Raw genomic sequence first — 24653 nt, forward strand, 5'->3', positions numbered from 1 at the left:
AAGCCCCCCGTAGCCCCCTATAGCCCCCTATAGCCCCCCGCAGCCCCCTGAAGCCCCCCGAAGCCCCCCGTTGCCCCCTATAGCCCCCCTGTCGTGGTTTAACCCAGCCGGCAGCTAAACACCACGCAGCCGTTCGCTCACCCTCCCCCCTCCCTCTCTGGGACGGGGGAGAGAAATGGAAAGTGAAGCCCGTGAGTTGAGATAAAGACAGTTTAATAAGACAGGAAAATAATAATAACAAAATAATAATAACAATAATAATAATAATGATACAATGGTGATAATAGGAAAGTAATAATAGTATGTACAAACAAGTGATGCACAATGCAATTGCTCACCACTCGCTGACCGATGCCCAGCCTAACCCCGAGCAGTCCGGCCCCCTTCCCCCGGCTAGCCACCCCTATATATTGTTTAGCATGACGTCAGATGGTATGGAATACCCCTTTGGCTAGTTTGGGTCACCTGTCCTGGCTCTGTCCCCTCCCAGCTCTTACTGCACCCCCCAGCCTGCCCGTTGGCAGGACAGAGCAAAAGGCTGAGATGTCCTTGGCTTAGTATAAGCACTGCTCTGCAACAATTAAAGCATCGGGGTGTTATCAGCACTCTTCTCATCCTAAGCCAAAACACAGCATTCCACCAGCTACTAGGAAGAAAATTAATTCTGTTCTAACTGAAACCAGGACATCTATCCACCCCTTATTCCATACCATTTATGTCATGCTCAGGTTACACTCTTTTCCATACATTCTAATTAGTCACCTATAGTAATCATGGTAGTGATAACATACAGTGTAACATACTAATTAACATGGTACAATTCAGTTCATGGGCTATTCTCACCCGGTAGTAAATCTCCTTGAGGTACACACCGGACCTCTCCGTTCTTTTTGTGCGTTACAAGGCACAAAGACTCTATAGAGATTCCTAAGTTTCTGCAGAGACACACGATATAACCTAGTGTTCAAATCTCACCCGAAGGCGTCCCAATGGGCGAGAAGAGAGGCTCAGCCCGTCGACTGATCCCAGGAGTCAGGAGGTCCTCAGGATGGTGTATTCCCTTGGGGAATCTTGGTGATTTCAGGATTACGCAGCACGTCCGGGTATGTTCTGCGACTGCGCGCACTGTTGCTAGGGGGTCGTCTCTGTCCCTCTGCTGGTCGTGAAGATGAAGGCCGTAGTCTTCCTCGGCGTTGTGGTTCAACTTCTTTCTTTATTTGGTCATGTTGGCCCAGCGTGAGACAGGAAGGCAAGATGTTGATACACTAGTTTAACAACTTATCAGGAGATGGTTACATGAACTTTGCAGCAGTGTTTTTTGAACAAAAGAGGCTACTGAGATGCAGAAGGAGAGAAGGGGAGAGGGTTCTCTTTTTTGTTACATTAAGCAAAGGAATTTTCATAGTGTCTAGCTAAGCATTATACAGCTCCTTACTTCAGCAGGGAGTTTTCACAACTCCCGTTCCTCAAACAGAACTCCTTGTTTTTACAAAAGACAATGAACGAACATTTATTGTGTATTACAAGAGGGACAGGGAAAATGTATTGGCAGTGTGCAGGACAGCACTGAGAAAGCCACTGCCCCAGGCAGCTGCTGCCATCTGGGCACAAGCTCTGCTGCCCAGGAGGCTCCCGTAGTGCAGGGGCTTGCAGATGGCAACGTAGCGGTCGTAGGCCATGACGGTGAGGAGGGAATACTCTGCTCCAACCAAGAAGACAAAAAAGAAGACCTGTGCAGCACACCCGTGGTAAGAGATGGCCCTGGTGTCCCAGAGGGCATTGGCCATGCCTTTGGGCAGAGTGGTGGAGATGCAGCCCAGGTCGAGAAGGGCGAGGTTGAGGAGGAAGAAGTACATGGGGGTGTGGAGGCGGTGGTCGCAGGCTACGGCGGTGAGGATGAGGCCGTTGCCAGGAGGGCAGCCAGGGAGATGCCCAGGAAGAGCACGAAGTGCAGGAGCCGCAGCTCGCGCGTGTCTGCGAATGCCAGCAGGAGGAACTCGCTCACAGAGCTGCTGTTGGGCATTTGCTGACTTTGGACACAGGTATCTTTGAAGAGGAGAAAAAAAAAATAGAACAGACTTCAATGAGGAAAACCTATTTCATCTCCTGGAAAGCCCGCAGATAAGCCTCTCTCTTTGCATGAGAACCTTTCTGCAGCTCTCTTGCTTGAGCTCTGGGTGGTGCTGGCTGCGTGTGACACTGGGAGCAGGGGCTGCTGTGGGCTCCAGAGGAGTCCTTCCTGCTGTGCAGCAGGAGGGAAGCAGGACCATGGGGGAAACTCAAGTGCAGTCCACTTGTCAGATCAATGAGCCATGCAGTCTTTTTGCAAACAACTCATCCGACCACACTGTAGAGCAAGAGAGATTTTATTTGCTGTATTTTCTTATAATTCCCCCTGTAATGCTTAGGACACCGATCATACTCGTATTACGCTGAGAAAAAAACGGAGACAGCTGAGAGCAGAGAAGCCCCAGTCCGAGTGAGGCTGGACAGAATCCTTACCTTGGCCCTGGGGGCCTTAGCAGGATCTCAGCTCTTCCCCCCTAGCCAGGGCTGCCGAGGCCTCACTCCAGCTGCCCACAGACAGACATCCAGCAGCACGGACATGGCCTTAGCAAGGAGGTGTCTTCTCCTTGGGACGCCTGCATGCCACAAGGATGCCACGAGAGAGCTGCATCCTGCTGGAGAGCAGCCTGAAGCCCAGGAAAACACCCCACAGACAGGTGAATATCCACACGCTGGGGTATTCCAGTATCCCAGGCACACAACATGCTGTACCTAGAGGATTCTTGGCCACTCTGTTCCTGCTGATCTTGGCCAAACTCTTCTTTCCCCCGCCTGTGCTCACAGACCCCATCCCATGCGGCTGTGCTCAGCACTGCCCTGCAGCACCCTGCCACCACCAGGGCCCTGCCAAGGGGCACCTCCATGCAGCAGGAGCTATGGGGCAGCTGAGAGAGAGCCCTGCATCACCAGCAGGGTGTTCGAGGCTTCTAGGGTGTCAGGGGCACCTGGCTTAGGCCACTCCAAGGGGCTTCTGCCAGACTTCCTCACCTCGCAGTGCAATCCAGCAGGACTCTCACAGCCTACTGCATTGCCCACCGCCCTCCCAGAAACAAGACCCAGCATGAGACCCTTCCAGGAGCTGCAGCTGCATGGCCCTGCAGCCAGAGACTTACCTTGTCAAGGGCTGTGCAGGTTTCTCCTGCAGGCAGCTCTCAGCACCCTCCCACTCCCAACTGCCTCCAACCCCTCTCTCCTCTCCTCTCCCCATGGGGGTCAGAGCCCCCAGCCCTTCTGCGCTGTGCAGAGGAGCTGCTCCTGGGCAGAGCTGTCTCTCTGCACCAGGGCCCTCTTGCCAGGAGCTCTCCCTGTCCCAGGAGCCCAGCCCAGATCAGCAGCAGAGGCATTGGAATCAGCCCTCTGGGGGCTTTGGCGATGAGCCCATGAACCTCAGGCACTGAGAGTGCGTTGAAGAAATCTCTCAAGAAATCCAAGGCAGATGCAAGTTTCCTGCAGTGTCCCCCTGAGGGGGGACTCTGCTGGCACTGACACAGCCTCCCTTGGAGCTCATTAGAGCAGAACACTGGAGGCAGTGAGGACAGGTAGACAAATGTGAAGGTGACACTGATGTATTGAAAAACAGGCTTTGACCCCAGGCTCCTGGGAAGGGAGATCCTTTCCCTTCACACAGGAGCTCAGGGCTCTTCCTGGGCAGTAGGAGATGGGGATGTCCATGGCCCAGTGCAGGAGAAGGGTACGACTCCTGCCTGGTTCATGGCTGGTGAGGAGGCAATGAGACCCTGGTGCTTTAACAAGAAGCTGCCTCCTCATAGGCCTCGCTGTCGGAGACAAGAGCCCTAGCCATTGACACACAGACCTCAGGCCTGTTGGGACTTTCAGCCTTTCCAGTGTGCTTGCTCCTCTCCACACCAGGCTGTCCAAGAGATTCACAGACCTGCACCTCTTTCCCTGCTGGCTGTGTGGTGTCTCATCAGATCGGAGCCGAGCATGGTAACTTACATTTTCTTGGTGGCCATGCTCCTCATAAGGCAGCTCTGTAGGAAGTTGGCCTGGTTCCTGGTGAGCTCCTGGTGAGCTCGTATGGCATCCCTCGTGGTGCCCAGGCCCTCCTCCTCCTGGGCACTGCTCACTCAGCAGGGTCCCAGTCTGCCCTGATGTGTGGGGTTCCTCTTCCTCTGGTGCAGGATGAGGCTTTTCTTCTTGTAAATGTCAAGAGGTTTCTGTAGGCAAAATCCTGCAGTTTCTCAAGGTTCCCCTGGACAGATGCTCCATTCTTTCATCTGTTAATTTCTGCAGGAAGATGGCTCCCCCTGATTGTGCTGTCTCTCACAAGATAGCATCAATGAGGTGTTAGTAGATATTGTGGACAGTAGAGGAGTAACCAGTTGAACAGAATTGCAGCACAGACTCACAGAAGGCTGGTGGATGGAAGGCTGCCAGATTCCACCTTTTCTGTGCTTCTCATGTATGCTGTCATTTTGTCTGAAGCTGTGTCCTAAATGTTGTTAGGGTGGGCAAGGACAAAATTGGAAGGGCCAGACCCTAGCGGAGATCAATCTATCTATTGCTGTCAGAGACAATAAGAAAGGTTTTTATAATGAAAGGAGAGCAGAGGGGAAGGGAAGGGAGGGGAGGGAAAAGAGAATCTTCATCCTTTATTGGATGTGGGAAAACAGAATTAGAAGAGATGTGGAAAAGGCTGAGGTACTTAATGCATTCTTTACCTCAGTGTTTAGCAGCAAGACCAGTTGTTCCCCTAGTACTCAGCCCTCTGAGCTGGTAGATAAGGACCTTCAGCAGAATGAAGCTCTCATGAGGAAATGTTGAGAAAACTGCTACTGCACTCAGATGTGCACAAGTCTAGGGGGCTAGATGGCATCCACCCGTTGTTACTGAGGGAGCTGGCTGAAGTGCTCTCCAAGCTGCTTTCCATCACTGACCAGCAGTCCTGGCTATCAGGGGAGGTCCCAGTCACCCGGTGACTAGCAAACGTGACGTCTGTCTACAAGAAGGGCCGGAAGGAGGATCCGGGGAAATACAGGCATTTACACCACAGGGGGCTATGGGGGCTATGGGGGGCTATAGGGGCTATAGGGGTCTACGGTGGGCTACGGGGGGCTACGGGAGGCTATGGGGGGCTATGGGGGGCTTTGGGGGGCTATAGGGGGCTATAGGGGGCTACGAAGGGCTATAGGGGGCTACGGGGGGCTACGGGGGGCTATGGGGGGCTGCGGGGGGCTGCGGGGGGCTATAGGGGGCTACGGGGGGCTACGGGGGGCTACAGGGGTCTATAGGGGGCTGCGGGGGGCTACGGGGGGCTATAGGGGGCTACGGGGGGCTACGGGGGGCTGCGGGGGGCTACAGGGGGCTATAGGGGGCTGCGGGGGGCTACAGGGGGCTATAGGGGGCTATAGGGGGCTATAGGGATCTGTGGGAATCTATCGGGATCTATAGAGACATATAGGGACCTATGGGGCTCTATAGGGACCTATGGGGAATCTATAGGGACCAATGGGGTGCTATAGGACCTATGGGATCTATAGGGACTAATGGGGATCTATAGGGACCAATGGGCTGCTATAGGGTTCTATGGGATCTATAGTGCGCTGTGGGGCGCTATAGGACCTATGGGGATCTATAGGGCGCTATAGGATGCATAGGACCTATCGGGCTCTCTAGGGACCTACAGGACCCTACAGCCCCCCCCAACCCCCACCCCCTCAAGCTCCTCCCCCCTCGGCCCCACCCCCCCAAGCCCCGCCCCCTCCCCCCTTCCCTCCCCCCCCCCCCCCCCCCCCCCCTTCCTATAGGCGGCGGCGGCTCCGCGGGGCCCCCCCAGCGATGGCCGCGAGCGGCTCGGGGCGGGGGGGGCGCGGCCGCTCCCCGGGGCCTCGGGGGGCTCAGGCCCGGCCTCGACCCCCCCGGCTCAGCCCCGGGCCCCCCCCCCGGCGCCAGGCTCGGGTCACGGTGCGCTACGATCGGCGCCAGCTCCAGCGGCGCCTCGACACCGAGCGCTGGATCGACGGCAGGCTCGGGGAGCTCTACCGGGGGCGGGTACGGAGCTCCCCCCCCGAGGAGACCCCCCCCCCCCCCCCCGGGATAACCCCCCCCCGGGATAACCCCCCCCCCCCATGACAGCCCCCCTCCCATCCCCAGGACCCCCTCTTCGGGACCCCCTCTCCACCGGGACCCCCTCTCTGGGACCCCCCCCTCGGAATAACGCCCCCCCGGACCCCCCCCCATCATCACCCCACCCCCCCGGGACACCCCCCCCCCCGAACGCCCCCCCCATCTCCGGGACCCCTCCACCGGGACCCCCTCTCAGGGACACCCCCACCCCGGGACCCCCCATCCGGAATAATCCCCCCCATCCCCGCCCCCCCCCCCCATAACCCCCCCTCCCATCCTTCGGGACCCCCTCTCCGGGACTCCCCCCCCCACCTCGGGACCCCCCCTCCCGGAATAACCCCCCCAGGACACCCCCCATCTTCACCGCCCCGGCTCCCCCCCCCCGAATAGCCCCATCCCATCCCCGGCCCCCCCCATCTCCTGGGACCCCTCCCCGGACCCCCCCTTCTCCAGGACCCCCCCCCCCAGAACCTAGACCCCCCCCCCCCCCCCCCCAAGATCCTTCACCAGAGCATCCCTCCCCCGGGACCCCCTTTCCCCCTTGCCCCCCCCGGGACTTGGACCCCCCCCCCACTGGGGCATCCCCTACAAGCAGCCCCCCCCCGGCACCCCTTGGACCCCCCCTCCAAGACCCCCCCCCATTTGGGTACCTCCAATGGGAGCGGGTGGGGGGGGGGGTCGCAGAGGGGTTGGGGGGGGGGTTGGGGGTGTCAGAGGGGTTGGGGACCCCCCCCGCGGGGTGACTGGGGACACGGGGGGGTTGGGGACATGGGGGGGGGGTTGGGGACATTATGGGGGGGTTGGGGACAGTGGGGGGGTTGAGGTCTCATAGGAACTCTTGGGGACCCCGGAGACATCGAAGGGGGGGGCTCGGGGACACCGGGGGGGGCTTTGGGGACACGGGGGGGGTTTGGGGACACGGGGGGGGCTTTGGGGACAGCCGGGCCCCCCCCCAGGAGGCGGAGATGCCGGACGAGGTGAACATCGACGACCTCCTGGAGCTGCCCACGGACGAGGAGCGAGCTCAGCGGCTGCAGGTTTGGGGTTTTTTTTTTTGGGGGGGGGCACTTATGGGGCACCCCCCAAGTGTGGTGCTCAGCCCCCTCCACCCCTTTCCCCCCCCCCCCCCCCCCCCAGGGCATCCTGAAGACGTGCACCGCCGACACCCAGGTGAGCACCCTGGGGGGGGGTATTTTTTTTTTGGGGGGGGGGGATGTTAAAAAATTGGCGGGGGGTGGGGGGGGCAGATGGGGGGCGCCCCGCACTTATGGGGCCGGCTATGGGGCCGGCAGCCTCCCCAGCATCCCCCCCCCCCCCCACCCCCCCCCAAGCCCCGGCTGCTGCAACCGGGCTTTAAAAGGCAAAAAAATTCGGGCTGCGCGTCCCGGGGGGGCCCCTTCCGCCCCCCCCCTCCCAGCCCTGCTTATCTCTGGCAGCAGCTTGCGACATGAGAGGGGGGGGGCGGAATTTGGTGTCCCCCCCCCTTAATTTTTGTCCCCCCCCCCCCCCAGGACTTTGTGCGGGAGCTGCTGGCCCAGCTCCGGGGGCTGCCGAAGCAGCGGGTGCTGCAAGGGGACCCCGGCCCCCCCTGACCCCCCCCCGGCACCGCCTGCACCCCGAGACCCCCCCCCAAATATTTAAGCGCCCCCCACCCCCCTTTTTATAACACCCCCACACCTGCTATTTAATAAAGCGCAGATTTGGGGGACCCCCCCCCAAAATGATTGGGACCCCCCCAAATGATTGGGACCCCCCCCATCTGGTTGGGACCCCCCCCCCGAAAAGGATTGTCCCCCCCCAAAACGATTGGGAACCCCTCCCCCCCCCAGAGTGGGGGCACCCTAAAATCTTTTTGGGGGGGGTCACCCCCTAAGTGGGGGCACCCCCAAAATGAAGTCACCCCCCCCCAAAAAAAAATAATGGGGGAGGGGGGGGGAGCATCCGCAGGGATTTTTTTGCCCCCCCCCCCCCCCCGTCCTTGTCCCTCCCTTCCCCCCCCCCCCCCCCCCGGTGCCAGCCTGCGCTGCCGCCTTTGTGCCCCCCCCCGCCCCCCCCCCGGATCCAGCTGTGGCCACATCTGGACAGGATGTGCCCCCCCCCCCCGTCCCCCCCCTCGGAGACTTCCCACGGCCCCACGTGCCCCTGGGACCGCGTGGGGGTGGGGACGGGGGGGGGGGGAGGGGGGGGGACAGCTCCCAGTAGCTCCCAGTAGCGCTCTCCGAGGAGGATTGGGAATCGATTCCGAACCCCAAAACCGCACGGATTCTCCCCAAACCTGGCACTCCCAAATCCTCACGGATTTCCCCAAAACCCCACAGATTCTCCCCCAAACCCCTGATTCTCCCCACACCTGCCCAAATCCCCACAGATTCCCACAAAACCCTACAAATTCCCCCCAAAACGCTTGCTTTCCCCCCAAACCCCACAGATTCTCCCCAAACCCACCACCCCCAAATTCCCACAGATTCCCCCAAAATCACAATTTCCCCCAACCCCGCCAATTCCCCCCCCAAACCCTACAGATTCCCCCCAAACCCATTCCCAACAAACTCCCCAAACCCTACACATTTCCCCCAAACCCCCTCCCCCAACCCCCCCCCAACCCCACTGGGGGGGGCACCCAAGCCCCAAGGCATTTTTGGGCTGAAAACCTGAGGAAAAGGCCAACGGGTGCCAGGCGGGAGACGCCGATTTCGGAAGAGCACGATGCCAAAAAAATGAGAAAACGACCCAAAACGGCGCGGACGGGGCGGCCGCGGCGCTATTTACACTTTATTACACCTTGAAAAACCGCGGATTCGGTTAAAGCTCTGCAAAAAGATGCTGATTTGGGGCTTTTTGTTGTAAAAAGACGGGGTTTTACAAAAAAGCGCGGGTTTTGTACAGGCGGAGGGCACGGGGCATCGCGAGCGCTGAAAACGCCACTTTACAGCTCAGAATTCACCTTTTTTTTCTTTTTTACACTTTTTGACCTTCTTGAGGCTTTTTGGCTGGAAATTTACCTTTTTGGATGCTTTTTGAGGGGGGATTTTTCGTGGTCGGGGCCCTTTTTTGCCCCAAAATGCTCCTGCAGGTGGAACAGACATGAGGGAAACGCGAGCGAGCCGAATAATTTAATGCCAAGAATACAAATTTTGGGGTGGTTTTGAGGCTTTTCTTCCTTTTTTTTCAGGGAGGGGGCCAGATGCGGAAGTGGCCGGCAGGCAGCCGAACACTGCCTCCTCAAAACGGCCTAAAAAGGGATTTTCCTAAAAAAAAAAAAAAACACCCCAAACCACACGGTGACGGCCCCCTCCCCACGATTACAAAAGCGACCTCAATTTTTTTTTTTGCCTTTTTTTTGTTATTTTTCCCCCATTTTTTCCCCGCGGACGCTTACAAAACGCTATGGTACAAAAGCTCTGTGCAAAAAATCCGGCACTGGCGGCCGCTCCCCGAGTTTATTTCATGTAATTCCCAGGTTCTTGGTGAAGTTTTGGGGTGGTTTTTGCTCTTTTTTCCGTTTTTCAGGAGGATTTCCCCCCAAAAAAGCCAAAGCAGCCGCCGCATCCCAGGGGGGCCACGCGGGGTTATGTACAGGGCAGTGCGGAGAAAGCCGGCGGTAAATGGTTAAAATAAAGGAAAATGAACAAAAAAAAAGGGGAAAGTGAACCAAAAAAAGGGAAGGTGAACATAAAAAAAGGAAAAAAAAAAAAAAAGGAAACGAAAAATGAAAAAAGGAAAATGACCCAAAAAAGGAAAAAAAGAAAAGAAAAATAAACCCCCACAAAAGTGAAGTGGCCAAAGAAAAGGGAAAATGAACCAAAAAAGGGAAAATAGCAGAAAAAATAAAAGAGGAAAATGAACAAAAATAAAAGGAAAATGACAAAAAAAGGGAAAATGAATCAAAATAAAAGGAAAATGAACCAAAAAATGAAATGAGAAAATAGAAGGAAAATGAACCCCCAAAAAAGGAGAATGACCTTGAACAGGGAAACAAAACAGAATAAAGGAAAATGAACCAGGAAAAAAGGAAAGAAGGAAGAGGACTAAAAATGCAGGAGGAAAAAGGAAAAGATGATGAAAAAAGGGAAAATGAATGGAGGAAAATGGAGCAAAAAAGGAGAAATGGAGAAAAAAAGGAGAAATGGAGGAAAAAAGGAGAAATGGAGGAAAAAAGGAAAAATGGAGAAAAAAAGGAAAAATGGAGGAAAAAAGGAAAAATGGAGGAAAAAAGGAAAAATGGAGAAAAAAAAGGAAAAATGGAGAAAAAAAGGAAAAATGGAGGAAAAAAGGCAAAATGGAGGAAAAAAGGAAAAATGGAGGAAAAAAAAAAGGAAAACAGACCAAAAAAAGGGAAAATGAACCAAGAAAAGGGAAAATGAACCAGAAAAAAAAGGGAAAAAGAACCCCCAAAAAAGGAAAACAGACCAAAAAAAAGGAAAATGGAGACAAAAAGGAAAAATGGAGAAAAAAAAAAAAAGGAAAAATAAATCAAAAAAAAGAAAATGAACCGAGAAAAGGGAAAATGAACCAGAAAAAGAAGGGAAATAGAACCCCAAAAGAAGGAAAACAGACCAAAAAAAGGGAAAACGGACCGAAAAAAAGGGAAAATGGACCAAAAAAAAGGGAAAACACCTCCCAGACCAGGCAAACAACCCAAACCCAGGCGCAAATTGGGCACGGGGCCGTCACTGGCAGAAGGGCGAGGCGGTGGGGTCGAAGCCCTTGAAGACGTCCTTGAGCGAGGCGGCGTCCTCGGGCTGCTGCTGCTGCTCCGTGCCGGGGCTGCCGCCCGCGAAGGGGCTGCCCCCAAAGGGGGCACCGGGGGGGCCCGGCTGGGGGGCGACCTCCGGGGGGGCTGCGGAGGAGGAGGAGGAGGAGGCCGGGGGGGCTTTGGGCCGGGGCCGGTTGTAGCTGTTGTAGCGGTCGGAGGCGGCGTCGGCCGCGGTTTCGGGCTGCTCAAGGGCCGAGCGGCGGATGAAGAGCGGCTCCTTGGGCTTGGCAGCGGCACTGGCGGTGCTTTTGGGGGGCTCGCCAGGGGGCTCGGAGGCTTTGGGGGCCGCCGGAGGAGTCCTGGGGTCGTAGAGGCTGATGGCGCTCAGCACGCTGCTCTGCCCGCTGCCCTTGGTGAGCAGCCGGGGGTCGTAGGGCGCGATGGCCGGGGCGGCCTCGGTGGTCCCGGGAGTTTCGGGGCTGGGGGCGGCCCTGCAGCCCCCACCCTCGGTGTTTTTGTGCAGGCGGGGGTCGGCGGGGGCTTTGCGCACGCGGGGGTCGCTGGGTTTCTCGCCCCCCGCCACCGTCTTTAGGATGCGCGAGAGGAGCTCGAAGTCGGGGAGGCCGCCGGGGTTGGGGGGCGGTGGTGGCGCGGTGGCGGCGGTGGGGTCGGGGGCGCGGTGGGGCCGAGGGTGGAGGCGGGGGTCCGCGAGGACCGGGTCCTGCTTGGGGACGGGCAGGGGGACGAGGTCCTCGGGGGTCCAGAGCACGGAGCGGGCGAAGGGCGGCTTGCTCAGCACCACGGCCTTCTTGATGTGGCTGAACTGCTGCAGCTGCCCCCGGGGGTCCCGCAGCGCTTGGCCGGGCAGCGCCTCCAGGGGGATGCCCAAAGGTTTCTCCCGTAGCGCCCGCTCACCTCCATCCTCCTCCTCGGGGCATCCCCCGCCGGGTTTGGGGCCCCCCGGGGGGAGCTGCTCGGTTTTGGGGCCGTGCCGAGCCAGCCGGGGGTCTGCCGGGATGGTGTCGGTGGGCTCGGCGCCGCCGCCGCGAGCCAAGCGGGGGTCTCGCAGCCGGGGGTCGGCGGGGCGGCCGCTTCCCACCGCTGCTTTCTGCAGCCGGGGGTCGGAGGTGCCGTGGGGCTGCCCCATATCGCCGTGGGGCCGGGCCGAGCTCTGCTGCCGCAGGGTTTTGAGGATGGAGGTGACGCTGCTGCCGCCCTCGTCCTCGTCGCTCGAGTACCAGTTGCCGGGGTCACCTGGAGGGGGGGGGGGGGGGCAGAAAGTAATTAGCGAATCCCCTCGTTAGCGAAGCCCTAATGAGGCGGGGGGCAGAAAGAAATGGAGCCAACCCCCGGAGGCCCTGTCCCCGATTTCTGGTGTTTTTAACCCCAAAATGGGCACCAGAACGGCTGCCGGAGAGGTGCCGGCCAGAAACATGCACCGAGACCCCTCCCAGGTGGGATTTGTCCCCAGTTCTGGTGTTTTTAACCCCAAAACGGGCACCAGAACATCCGCAAGGGGGGCACTGGCACGCTGAGCCTTCCTCCAGGATGGGATTTGCCCCAATTCTTGCCTTTTTAACCCCAAAATGGACACCAGAAGAGCTGCTGGGGGGGGGCACTGGCCAGAAATGCAGCCCCCCGCCCCGAGCCTCACTCCTGGGTGAGATTTGTCCCCAATTCTTGTGTTTTTAACCCAAAAACTGGCACCAGAATGGTTGCTGGGGGGGCGCCAGTCAGAAATGCAGCCCCCTGTGCTCTCTCCTGGGTGGGATTTGCCCCAATTCTTGCCTTTTTAACCCCAAAAAGGGCACCAGAACAGCTGCCAGGAGGGCACTGGCACCCCAAGCCTTCCTCCCAGGTGCGATTTACCCCAATTCTTGCCTTTTTAAACCCAAAACAGCTGCTGGCTGGGGTGCCAGCCAGAAACGTGCCCCAAGACCCCCTCCTGGATGGGATTTGTCCCCGATTCTTGCCTCTTTAACCCCAAAACGGGCAAGAGAATGGCTGCCGGGGAGGGGGGAGGGGATGCCAGCCAGAAACACCCCCCCGGTACCCCTTCCTTGGTAGAATTTGCCCCAATTCTTGCCTTTTTAACCCCAAAACGGACACCAGAACAGCTGCCAGGGGGGGTGCTGGCAAGAAATGCAGCACCCCGACCCCCCCTCCCAGGTGGGATTTACCCCAATTCTTGCCATTTTAACCCCAAAACATCTGCTGGCTGTGGCGCCAACCCGAAGCTCGCTCTGCGCCCCCCCCCAGGGTGGGATTTGTCCCCAATTCTGTCCTTTTTAACCCCAAAACAGACACCGGAACAGCTGCCGGGGGGTGCTGGCAAGAAATGCAGCACCCCGACCCCCCCTCCCAGGTGGGATTTACCCCAATTCTTGCTTTTTTTAACCCCAAAACAGCTGCTGCCTGTGGCACCAACCCGAAACTCGCCCTCCACCCCCCCCCAGGGTGGGATTTGTCCCCAATTCTTGCCTTTTTAACCCCAAAACATCTGCCAGCTGTGGCGCCATCCCAAAACTTGCCCTGCACCCTCCCCAGGGTGGGATTTGTCCCCAATTCTTGCCATTTTAACCCCAAAACATCTGCCGGCTGTGGTGCCAACCCAAAGCTCGCTCTGTGGCCCCCCCCCCCAGGTTGGGATTTGTCCCCAATTCTGGCCTTTTTAACCCCAAAACGGGCACCAGAAAAGCCACCAGGGGTTCACTGGCACCCCGAACCTTCCTCCTGGGTGCCATTTACCCCAATTCTTGCCATTTTAACCCCAAAACATCTACCGGCTGTGGCACCAACCCGAAACTCTCCCTGCGCCCGCCCCACCCCGGGGTGGGATTTTGCCCCCGATTCTGGCCTTTTTCACCCCAAAACTCGCCTTCCTCGTCGCCCCGCTCCTGCCTGCCGCCGTCGGCCAGCCTTCGCGCCCGCTCCTCTTCCTCGCGCTGCTTGTGCTGGAGCCGCAGGTACAGCGCCCGCTGCGCCGAGGGCAGGAAATCGGGGACCCCCCCCCCGGCGTTTTTGGGCCCCCCCGGGGGGTCCCCGAGCCCCTCGGGGTCCAGGGAGGGCTCGGGGAAGAGGGGGCCGCCCGGGGGCCCCTCCACGGCCTCGTAGGAGCCGTAATCGTCTGCGGGGGGAGGACACGGGGGGGTTGGGGGGGGTTTGAAGGAGTTGGGAGGGGTAAGGTTTTTTTGGGGGGGGGTTACAGGGGTTTTTGGGGGGGGTTAGAGGGGTTTTGGGGGGATTACAGGGGTTTTGGTGGGGGTTACAGGGTTTTTTTGGGGGGGTTACACGGGTTTTGGGGGGGTTACAGGGGGTTTGGGGGGGTTACAGGTTTTTTTGGGGGGGGTTACAGGGGTTTTGGGGGGTTACAGTTTTTTTTGGGGGGGTTACAGGTGTTTTGAGGAGGTTACAGGGTTTTTTTTGGGGGGGTTACAGGGGTTTCTGGGGGGGTTACAGGGTTTTTTTGTGGGGTTACAAAGGTTTTGGGGGGTTACAGGTTTTTTTTGGGGAGGTTACAGGGGTTTTTTGGGGGGTTACAGGGGTTTCTGGGGGGGTTACAGGGGGTTTTGGGGGGGGTTACAGGGTTTTTTTGGGGAGGTTACAGGGGTTTTTTGGGGTGTTACAAGGGTTTTTTTGGGGGGGTTACAGGTTTTTTTGGGGAGGTTACAGGGGTTTTTTGGGGGGTTACAGGGGTTTCTGGGGGGGTTACAGGGTTTTTTTGGGGGGTTACAGGGGTTTTGGGGGGGTTACAGGGTTTTTTTGGGGAGGTTACAGGGGTTTTTGGGGGGGTTACAGGGGTTTCTGGGGGGGTCACAGGGGTTTTGGGGGGTTACAGGGTTTTTTTGGGGGGGTTACAGGGTTTTTTTGGGGGGGTTACAGGGGGTTTTGGGGGGGGTTACAGGGGGTTTGAGGCTTTTTTAGGGGAGTTCCAGGAGGTGAAAGTGTTTTTTGGGGGAGCTTACAGGATTTTTGGGGGGATTTAGTGAGTTTGGGGAGGTTTATAGGTTTTTTTGGGGGGTTACAGAGGGTTTGAGGCTTTTTTAGGGCCGTTACAGGGGCTTAGTGTGTTATGGGGGGGTCATGGGGTTAGAGGTTTTTTGGGGGAGTTATGGGGGGTTACATTTTGGGGGGGTTACAGGGGGTTAGAGTTTTTTTGGGGGGGTTACTGTTTTTTGGGGGGGAGTAGAGGCTTTTTCTGAGGGGTTATGGGGGGTTAGAGCTATTCTTCTGGACAGTTACAGGTTTTTGGGGGGGGGTTAGAGTTTTTTTGTGGGGTTAGAGGATTTTTGGAGGGATTTACAGGGTTTGGGGGGATTACAGTTTTTTCGGGGGGTTAAAGTCTTTTTTGGGGGAGTTATGGGGGTTTAGAGGGTTTTTTGGGGTTGTTACAAGTTTTTTGGGGGGGATATGGGGGGTTACGGGGTAGGTTTTTTAGGGGGGAGATAGAAGTTTTTGGGGGGATTACAGGTGGTTAGAGGTTTGTGGTGGGGGATTAGAGGGGTTTTTTTGGGGGGGATTACAGGGTTTTAGATTTTTTTCGGGGGGTTAGAGTTTTTTTGCAGTGGTTACAGTTTTTTTGGGGGGGATTACAGGGTTTTAGATTATTTTTGGGGGGGGTTAGAGGGTTTTTTTTGGGGGTGCTTATTGTTTTTTGGGGGGATTATGAGGTTTTAGAGGTTTTTAGGGGACATTAGAGTTTTTGGGAGGGGGTTAGAGGTTTTTTTGGGGGGTGCTTACTGTTTTTTGGGGGGGATTACGGGGTTTTAGAGTTCTTTAGGGGACATTAGAGGTTTTTTGGGGGGGTTAGAGGTTTTTTGCAGGGGTTACAGATTTTTTGGGGCGGATTACAGGGTTTCAGAGGTTTTGGGGAGCAGGGAATTTGGGGTAGAATTGGGGGGGGGGGCACATACCAGGCTCGCCCATCAGGCCGTGCTCCATCTCCAGGCCCTCCTGCGGCGGGTAGAAGCCGTCGTAGAAGCCCGGTGGTGGTGGGGGGCCGGGGGGGGGCATCATGGCACCGTGCGGGGAGTCATCGGGGCCGTAGGGCAGCAGGGGGGGGCCTGGCCCCATGGGGGGGCCGGGGTTCATCCCTGGGCCCATGGGCATGTCGGGGTGCATGTCGGGGTGCATGTCGGGGTGCATGTCGGGGTGCATATCGGGGTGCATGTCAGGGTGCATGTCGGGGTGCATGTCGGGGTGCATTTCGGGGTGCATGGGGCCGGGCATCGGTCCTGGGGGGCCACCAGGGCCGGGGAACCTGGGTGGCGGCGGCCCCGGGTGCCTGAAAGAGAAAAAAAAAAAAAAAAAAAAAAAAAAAAAAAAAAAAAAAACTCATTTCAACCCCTGCGGCGCAGCTCAAATGCCCATTTTTCGGCCTATTTTGGAGCATTATTTTTTTTTTTTGGGGGGGGGGGCGCTCACCTGACCCCCAGCTTCTCGGCCAGCTGCCCCGTGGGCCGCACGACGATTTCGAAGAGGGAGGGGATCTTCTTGAACATGTCCTGCTGCTGCGGCGACAGTGGCTCGTGCAGCACCACCGGTGGCGGCATCTGCGGCCCCGGGGGGGGGAGAGGAGGGGGAGGAGGCAGGGGACCCCCCCCCGGCAGGGGTCTGCCGCTGGGGGAGGTGGGGGCGGGCGGCCCAGGGGGCCGGGGGGGCGTGGGGAGCAGCCCGACGCCGGGGGGAGGTTTGGGGAGGGGGTTGATGCCTTGTTTTTTCAGCTCTTCCACTTCTTTCTCGTCCTCTGCGCCCGCTTCTGCGTCGTCCGCCAGCATCTGCGGGTGAAGAACAGGGTTGGTATTTTTTTTGGGGGGGTCACAGCCCTAAAAAACAATTTGGGGGGAGGAATTCGGTCGCCCCGCACCTTGTCCAGCAGCTCCCGCGTCTCATCCGTCAGCGGCTCGTGGGAGAACATGCAGTCGTCGCCGTTGATGCAGTTGCCCGTGGTGTGGAAGAGCTTGCAGGGGAAATCGCGTGGCGGGCGTCAAGGAGAACCAAAAAAAAACACTTTCTGGGGGACTTGGGGGCTCACCAGGCCTGAATTGGATGAAATTCACCCCAAAACTTCCCTCGGAGCTGCTTTCTCTCAGCGCCTTTAGGTGCCGCGGCCACAAACCTCGAGTTTTTTTTTAAGCAGGGGGGTTAAAAAGGAAGCGAGAGGGCGCCCAGCCCGTCATCGGCCACCGCAGCGCTCCCCAGGTCCTCAAATCGAGGCCAAAAACGCTTTTTTTAAGCCAAACCCCAAAGGATATCGTGCATGTAGGGGCAGTTCTCCGCCCGGGCGCAGTAGCCGGTGATGTAGAACTTGCAGAGCTCCCGCTTCTTCGGCAGCTCGATGTCGTGGCTGAAATTGCAGTGGTCGCCCTGCCGGGGAGCAACCGGGGTGCCAGGAGCGAAAAGGAGGTGAGCGTGCCCTGAAAATGCTCTTTTGGGCACAAATCTCCCCCCAGGGCCCTCAAACCTTGCATTTTGGAGATGGATCTGCTCAAAAAGGGGTCAAACGTTTCCCCTAAAATGCTCTTTTTGGCACTAATCTCCCCCCAGGTCCCTCAAACCTTGCATTTTGGGGATGGATCTGCTCGAAAAGGGACCGAGGGTGCCCCTAAAATGCTCTTTTTAGACACAAATCTCTCCCCAGTTCCCTCAAACCTTGCATTTTGGAGATGGATCTGCTTGAAAAGGGGTCAATTGCGCCACTAAAATGATCTTTCTGCCACAAGTCTCCCCCCAGGCTCCTCAAACCTCACATGTGGGGGACGGACCTGCTCAAGAAGGGGTTGATCATGCCCCTAAAATGCTCTTTTTGGCATAAATCTGCCCCAAGGTCCCTCAAACTTCACTTTTTGGGGATGGATCTGCTCAAAAAGGGGTTGATTGCGCCCCTAAAATGCTCTTTTTGGCACTAATCTCCCCCCAGGTCCCTCAAACCTCGCATTTTGGGGACAGATCTGCTGGAAAAGGGGGGTGAGCATGCCCCTAAAATGCTCTTTTTGGCACAAATCTGCCCCAAGGTCCCTCAAACTTCACTTTTTGGGGATGGATCTGCTCAAAAAGGGGTTGATTGCACCCCTAAAATGCTCTTTTTGGCACTAATCTCCCCCCAGGCTCCTCAAACCTTGCATTTCGGGGATGGATCTGCTCGAAAAAGGATCGAGCGTGCCCCTAAAATGCTCTTTTGGGCACAAATCTGCCCCAAGGTCGCTCAAACGTTGCATTTTGGGGATGGATCTGCTCAAAAAGGGGTCAAATGTTTCCCCTAAAATGCTCTTTTTGGCACTAATCTCCCCCCAGGCTCCTCAAACCTTGCATTTTGGGGACAGATCTGCTGGAAAAGGGGGGTGAGCATGCCCCTAAAATGCTCTTTTTGGCACTAATCTCCCCCCAGGCTCCTCAAACCTCACATTTTGGGGACGGATCTGCTGGGTTTGGGGCGATCCAGGTGAAAACACGATGGGAAGCGTCAGGATTTCCCTTACCCAGGTGCACCTGCCCTCCACGAAATATTTGCAGATGACTTTCCCCTTCTTGTCCGCCTGCTGGTGGGGTTTGTCGTGGTCTCCGCGCCGGTAGTTCCCGCCGCCTCCATCCTAGGGGAAGGCAGCGCGCCGAGTCAGCACCGAGGGCAGAGCTCAACGAGCCCCAAAACATCCCCTGGGAATAATTCGGGGTGGTTCTAGGGGACCCCAGGACCCCCTAAAACGTTTCTTTTCCCCACTCACCCCCATGTCGTCCTCGTAGTAGTCATCGTCGTCGTTCATCCCGCCGCCTTTCCCCATCCCGCTGCGGTTGGGGCCCCGGCCGCGGCCCCGGCCCATCCCTTTATTCCCCCGTCCCCTGGGGCCGCGACCGCGACCTCGGTTCAAACCTGGAAGAGGGGACCCCAAGACGGTTGGGACCAGCCTTCCGTCGCGACAACGTCACGAGGCGGGGAAGGGCAGGACCCCGCTCACCTCGCCCGCGGTTCTCCTTGCTCCTGCGGTACTGGCTGAGCTCTTTGGAGTAATCGTCGTAGTCGTCATCGCCCATGGGCTCCTCGGGGTCGCAGTACTGCAAAGGGGAGGACGGAGCTCAGCAGCCGCCCGCCGAGCCCTGCTGGAAGCCCGGCAGCGCTACTTACGTCCAGGTCTTCCTCGTACAGATCCTCCTCTTCCTCCGGGTGCTCGCCCCGGCCGCGCCCGCGGTTGCCCCGGCCCATGCTGCGGCCCCCTCGCATGCCGCCCCTGCCGCCGCGGCCGCGGTACCCTCGCCCTCGGCCGCGGCCGCCTAGGAAAACAGAAAAAGCGACAAATCGGCTTTTTTTCCACTCCGTTTCCAACCCTTTTTCTGCTCTCCGAGCCGTCTCTGTTAACAGACGCAGCTCTTTGGGGGGAAATGAGAGGGTTTTGGCGTACCTCGGCCGCGGTGCGAGCCCTCCTTGGCCCTGCGGTACTGGTTGAGCTCCTTGGCGAAGTCGTCGTAGTCGTCCTTGCCCCCGTCCTCATCGTCCTCCCCCTCGTAGTGGCCGTAGTCCTCGTTCTCGTAGTCCTCGTAGCCGCCGTAGCCCTTGCCCTCCAGCTTGGAGTAGCCCTTTTTCTGCGAGGGAGCGCTGTGAGAGGACGGATACTGCTGGTGGGACTTTGGGAGAGGCAGACAGTTAGTGACGAGGCCCCAGCCCAGAAACCCACCCAAATCCCCCGTTTTTCCTCCTTTTTGCTCCTAAAACAGAAAGGAAAAAGGGCTGAGAGGACTTACGGAGGAGTAGGGGGGGCTGTAGTCCCGGTATTTTCGGTGCCCCTTCTCGCCGGGGCTGAAGTCCGAGTCGTCGCTGTAATCAGAGAAGTCCTCGCTGGACGAGGCGTGGCGCTGCAAGGCAAGGACGCACCGCGGGGTTCGGGGAGGGCCCGGGGCCCCCCCTTTTTATCTCCCCAACCCCTTTTCTCTTTTCTTTTAGGTTTTCTTAACCCAAACCTTTGTGATCTTCCCCAAAATAGGCAAATTAACGCGCAGACACCCGCTGTTTACGGAGACACCCCTCGGCTTCCGCGTGCTCGCCCCTCCGAGGCGCGAAAACCTCAGGGCACAAAATCTTCCCCCACACCATTTTTCGGAAACTCGCCCCTTTCACTCCGGGTTTCGCGGCCGGGAGAGCACCGAGCGGAGCTCACCTTGTGCTTGGATTTCCTCTTCTTCTTGGCCCTCCTCTTCTCCTTCTCCCTCTCTTTCCGCCGCTTGCGCTTCATCCTCCGGTGCGCCTTCTCCTCGTCCGAGTCGCTGTGGTGCCTCTCGCCCTTCTCCCGGCGGCCCCGCTCGTGGGGGGCGCGCGCGGCTGGCGCCTCCTCGCCCCCATCATCCTCCAGCTCGCCCTCCTCCAGCTCGCCATCCTCCCTGTGGGGCAGAAAACGTGCTTTTGGAATCCCCCGGAACCAAACCAGACCCCCCCAAAACGCGGCCGCCGGCAGCGGGTTTGGCCGAGAGGAGAAATGATGGAAAATCGGGTGAAATGGGGAAAAAAGCGAGGCCCACGAAGGACCCCCGGACATGGCTGGGTGAAAATAATCAGGGTTTGGGGTCCTGAAGGCGTCGAGCGCGCTGTAAAATAAAACCAGGCAGGAGGAGGAGCGGGTTGTGGCACTACTGCGCCGGGACAGAGCTCTGCGGGCTCAAATTCCAACCTTAAATTGGCCAAAATCGAGTAAAAACGAAGAAATTTGGGGGAAGCGGTGGGGTTCAGGTGAGGACGGAGCATCCAGCGCCGCCTTCGCTCAGCCCCTGGCTCCTTGGAGCTCGGCCTCGTTAGCGAGGCCAGGGCTAACAACGAAGGGTTGTTAATTACTGCTCCACCTGGGTTTGGGTTAAACGGGGCAGAACGGCGTTGGAAAAGCACTAAAAAGCCCCAAAAGCCCGTTTTTGGCCCCGGATTCCACTGTTCTGGTGGTGAATCTGCGTTCAAAAGGCTAAAAATGGGTGGGTTCTGCAAGAAAATGGCCAAAAAGGGGTGAGCGGGGCGGGAGGATTGATCCTGAGCGCAGCGAGGTCACCCAGAGAGAAACTGGGGTAAGAATGGGGGAAATTGGGTAAGAGTTGGTGAAAGTGGGTTAAGAATTGAGATTGGGGTAAGGGTTGGTGAGACTGGGGTAAGAGTTGGTGAAATTGGGAAAAAAGATGGTGAAATTGGGCTAAGAGTTGGTGAAACTGGGGTAGAATTGGTGAGATTGGGGTTAGAGTTGGTGAGATTGGGGTAAAAGTTCATGAAATTGGGGTAAGAGTTGGTGAAACTGGGGTAAGAGTTGGAGAAATTGGGGTAATTTGTGAAATTGGGGGAAGAATTGGTGAAATTCAGGGAGGAATTGGTGAAATTGCGGTAAGAATTGAGATTGGGGTAAAACCTGGTGAAACTGGGGTAAGAGCTGGTGAATTTGGGATAAGAATTGGTGAAATTATGGTAAAAGTTGGATACATTGGGGTAGGAATTGAGACTGGGGTAAGATACGGTGAAACTGGGGTAAGAATTGGAGAAACTGGGGGAAGAATTGGTGAAATTCGGGTAAGAAATGGTGAAATCAGGGTGAGAATTGGTGAAATTGGGGAAAGAGTTGGCGAAATCGGTCTAAGAGTTGGTGAGATTAGGGTAAGAATTGGAGAAATTGGGATAATTGGTGAAATTGGGGGAAGAATTGGTGAGACTGGGGAAAGAATTGAGGAGGGGGACAGCGAAAATCACGCTACCGTGGCCCCAAATCGCAGGCGTTTGGGGCAAGCAGGGATGCTTTTTAAGCTCAGACGATGGAGTTTTGGGCAAATGGAGGAGAAGTGCTGGTTTTAGGGGTTGGCGGCCTGCTTATAAGCACCGAAAAGCAGCAAGAAACGGTAAAAAACAAACCGCGGCCGGGGAGTTTTGCAGCTGCTGCGGCGTGAGAACCCCTTCCTGCAACACAACTCACCCCAAATCTCCCCAAATTTGCCCTACAAAGTGCTTACTTCACAGTCAGAGCAGACGTACGCTTATTTTTTTCGGCAGTGGAGGAGGAATAAAGCGAGGAGGGCACCAAACTGCGAGGGAATGGGTGTGCTTGGGGGAAACACTGTTTTTTTTTTTTGTTTGTTTGTTTTTGTTGGGTTTTTTTTTTTGTCGTTTTTGTTGTTTTTTTTAACCTGGGAAATGTAAACGGGGGGGAAAAACGGGGGAAAAGTGTGTCGTTTTGGTCACTGTGAAGGGCGGCAGCATGGTGGTCGTGCTTTGGCAGTGACAAGGAGCGAACTCGGCGGTGCTTTTCCTTTTGGCTCAAAGGTAGAAACGGGGCAAAAAAAACCCAAATCGGGGCTGCCAGAGCTTGTCACCACCCGGGGGCTTGCACCGTGCGTTTCCACTTCCCTAACCGTACACGGGGGGGGGATGTGTGATGACGTTTGGGAAACAGTGCTTACTTTTCTTATTTTTTTTTTCCATTTTTTTGCATTTTTTGCTTTTTTTTTTTTTGCTTTTTTTACACACTTCTCAGGTGTTTCGGTAAAACTTTTTAACTTTTTTTTTTTTACTTTTTTTCTTTTTTTTTTTGCCGGGTCAATGTGACAGGACGAGGCCGGAGCCGACACAATCCTACACCTAGGTGGCACCGAGCAGTTTTTTGTTTTTTTTTTTTGGGGGGGGGCAAGATTTTCGGGGTGAAAACAGCGTGCTTTGGGTCACTTGCTTGGGGAAACATTTCGCATTGGCTCTGGGCGTTCTGGGCGTTACGGCCCTGCGGGGGGGGGGGGGGGGGGGATTTCTGCTCAGCACCGACGTCCGCTGGGGGTTGATTTGGGGGGATTGGGGAGGAAAAATTTGTTATTTGGTTAAAATAAATAAATAAATAAATAAAAGGTTTCCCACCCCAAAACCCTGCGTTGCACAGAAAAGATAAATTTGCAGCGATAAAAGGAAAGCTGATGCCCAAAAGCGGCTCGGCCCCAATTCAGGAGGGTTTTAAAGAAAAAAAAAAAAAAGAAAAAAGAGGGAAGAAATCCGAAAAAGAGCCGGTGGGAGGGGGGTACGGGGGGGGGGGCTCGGAGACAGTCGGGAGGAAGAAAAAAGAAAAAAAAGAGGAAAAAAAGAGAAAAAAAGAGCATTTCCAAGGGGTTTTACACTCGGTCGGCACCTGGCCCCCACCTGAGGCTGCACATGGGGGGGGCTGCCAAGGTTGCCCCCCCCCACCCCATGCCCTGTCCCTGCTGCCTCCTGCCTCCTAACCCCCCCGGGGGCTGTTAATGAAGCTATTAAGAGCCTCATTAAGTGCCCCCCCCCCCCCCCCCCCCGGCACCACACACACAAATCCCCCCCCCGCCCCCCTACCCCTGTGGCTGGGCCCTGCTCTTCCTGGTGCCCCCCCCCCCAGCTTTTGGGCCCCCCCCCACGGGACCTCAAGCTTTGGGCCCCCCCCTTACCTTAACCTCTGCCCCCGCCCCCCTTACCTTAATCTCCCCCCCCCGGCTTCTCCTTCCCTTAACCTCTGCCCCCCCCGACCCCCCCTTGCCTTAATCTCTACCCCCATTTCCCCTTATTTTAATCTCCCCCCCCATTTCCCCTCACGTCAATCTTTGTGCCCCCCTTTTTGTTTTTACCCCCCCCCCCGGCCTCCCTTCACCTCAGCCCTTGCCCCCCCCCTCACCTGAGCCCTCACCCCCCTGTCTCCCCTCCCTCCCCCTGTTTTTTGGCCCCCCCCGGGCCCCCTTTCACCTCAAACCTTCCCCCCCCATCTCAGGCCTTTCCCCCCCCCTCACCCCCCTGTCTCCCCCTCACCTCACCCTTTTTTAGGGACTCCCCCGGGGGCTTTCCTCACCTCAAACCCTGCCCCCCCCCTCCCCTCAGCCCTCACCCCCCTGTCACCCTTCCCCCCCCCCCCTTTTTTTTGGGCTCCTTCCCCTCAGCTCTTACCCCCCACACACACCTCAAACCTTGCCCCCCCCCCCAGTCTCCCCCTCACCTCACCCTTTTTTAGGGACCCCCCCGGGGGCTTTCCTCACCTCAAACCCTGCCCCCCTCACCTCAAACCTCTCCCCCCCCCTCACCTCACCCCTTATTTTTTTAGCCCCCCCCCGGCCTTCCTTCACCTCCAACCTCACCCCCCTCACCTCAGCCCCTTCCCCTCCCCACCCCGGCCTCCCCTTCCCCTCCCCTCTCCCCCTACCCCCCCCCACCATTTTTTTTTCCTTTTTTCACCCTCCCCCCCCCCCCCCCCCCGCCCCCCCCCAAACCTGGTCCGGCGAGCCGGACAGACAGACACAGACAGACAGAGAAGGCTCTCGGGAGAGGCGTTACTGGACCTTTCGTCCGGGCCGTGGTGGTGGAGCGGCGGCCGGGGAGGCTGCAGCTGCCGCCGTCCTGGTGGTGGTGGTGGCAGGACGGAGCTGGGGGGGTGGCGGGCGGGCCGGGGGGGGACGCGGCGGCGGCGGGGGGACACTCGGGCTCTCCACGGCCATGGGAAGGGGGCTGCGGGGTCGTTTTGTGGCTGAGGGGGCGGGCGGTGAAGGGGGAAGGAGGGAAAAGGGGGGGGCAACAGTCACTGTACAGGGCCGGGGGCAGCGCGGCCCGCGGTTCGCCGCCCGCCCCGCTGGCCGCGGGGACGGTGCACAAAATGGCGGCCGGCGGCACGCAGCCGCGCCGAGGCAGCGCCCCGCCGGAAAGAGCCGAGCGGAGGCGGAAAGAGACGAAGTTGGCCGAGGAGGTGGGGGGGGGGGGGGAGGCGGAAAGAGCCGAAGTTGGGGGGAGGTGGAAAGTGACGAAGACGGAAAGAGCCGAAGGGCGGGGGAAAGGCGGGAAGAGCCGAGCGGCGGCGGAAAGAGCCGA

At 57.6% G+C, this 24653-nt stretch overlaps 2 protein-coding genes across 3 annotated transcripts; one reads left to right on the plus strand and one right to left on the minus strand.

Annotated features, from left to right (window-relative positions):
• The first annotated feature begins 5809 nt into the window (after window positions 1-5809).
• On the plus strand, window positions 5810-10641 carry PPP1R14A (protein phosphatase 1 regulatory inhibitor subunit 14A). 2 transcript variants are annotated; one of them, XM_027447578.3, is made up of 4 exons: window positions 5810-6078; window positions 7110-7190; window positions 7291-7323; window positions 9664-10641. In XM_027447578.3, exons 1-4 carry the CDS (start codon window positions 5866-5868, stop codon window positions 9769-9771), a joined length of 435 nt encoding a protein of 144 aa, XP_027303379.2. In that variant the 5' UTR covers window positions 5810-5865; the 3' UTR covers window positions 9772-10641. The 2 variants fall into 2 exon arrangements, with proteins under 2 accessions (XP_027303379.2, XP_027303378.2); XM_027447577.3 differs by lacking the exon at window positions 9664-10641 and adding an exon at window positions 7665-7877 and having other exon boundaries at window positions 5821-6078.
• On the minus strand, window positions 8889-24536 carry ZC3H4 (zinc finger CCCH-type containing 4). Its single transcript, XM_072030035.1, is given in 16 exon segments — window positions 8889-12103; window positions 13728-13976; window positions 15763-16133; window positions 16274-16626; window positions 16716-16825; window positions 17104-17215; window positions 18328-18438; window positions 18571-18716; window positions 18802-18898; window positions 18969-19114; window positions 19243-19465; window positions 19583-19693; window positions 19996-20215; window positions 24131-24170; window positions 24173-24265; window positions 24268-24536. Coding segments are annotated over 16 exon segments (3681 nt in total). The 5' UTR covers window positions 24287-24536; the 3' UTR covers window positions 8889-10823.
• Between the last annotated feature and the right edge of the window lie 117 nt (window positions 24537-24653).

This window comes from Anas platyrhynchos, chromosome 33, assembly GCF_047663525.1.
Source record: "Anas platyrhynchos isolate ZD024472 breed Pekin duck chromosome 33, IASCAAS_PekinDuck_T2T, whole genome shotgun sequence".
NCBI classification, from domain to species: domain Eukaryota; kingdom Metazoa; phylum Chordata; class Aves; order Anseriformes; family Anatidae; genus Anas; species Anas platyrhynchos.

Excerpts from the sequence above, each read along its gene's own strand:
- PPP1R14A (XM_027447578.3), top strand. The coding sequence starts at position 5,866 with ATGGCCGCGAGCGGCTCGGGGCGGGGGGGGCGCGGCCGCTCCCCGGGG. Across the intron at positions 6,079-7,109 it reads GGGAGCTCTACCGGGGGCGG|GAGGCGGAGATGCCGGACGA; the intron begins GTACGGAGCTCC and ends GCCCCCCCCCAG. Across the intron at positions 7,324-9,663 it reads CGTGCACCGCCGACACCCAG|GAGGATTTCCCCCCAAAAAA; the intron begins GTGAGCACCCTG and ends TCCGTTTTTCAG.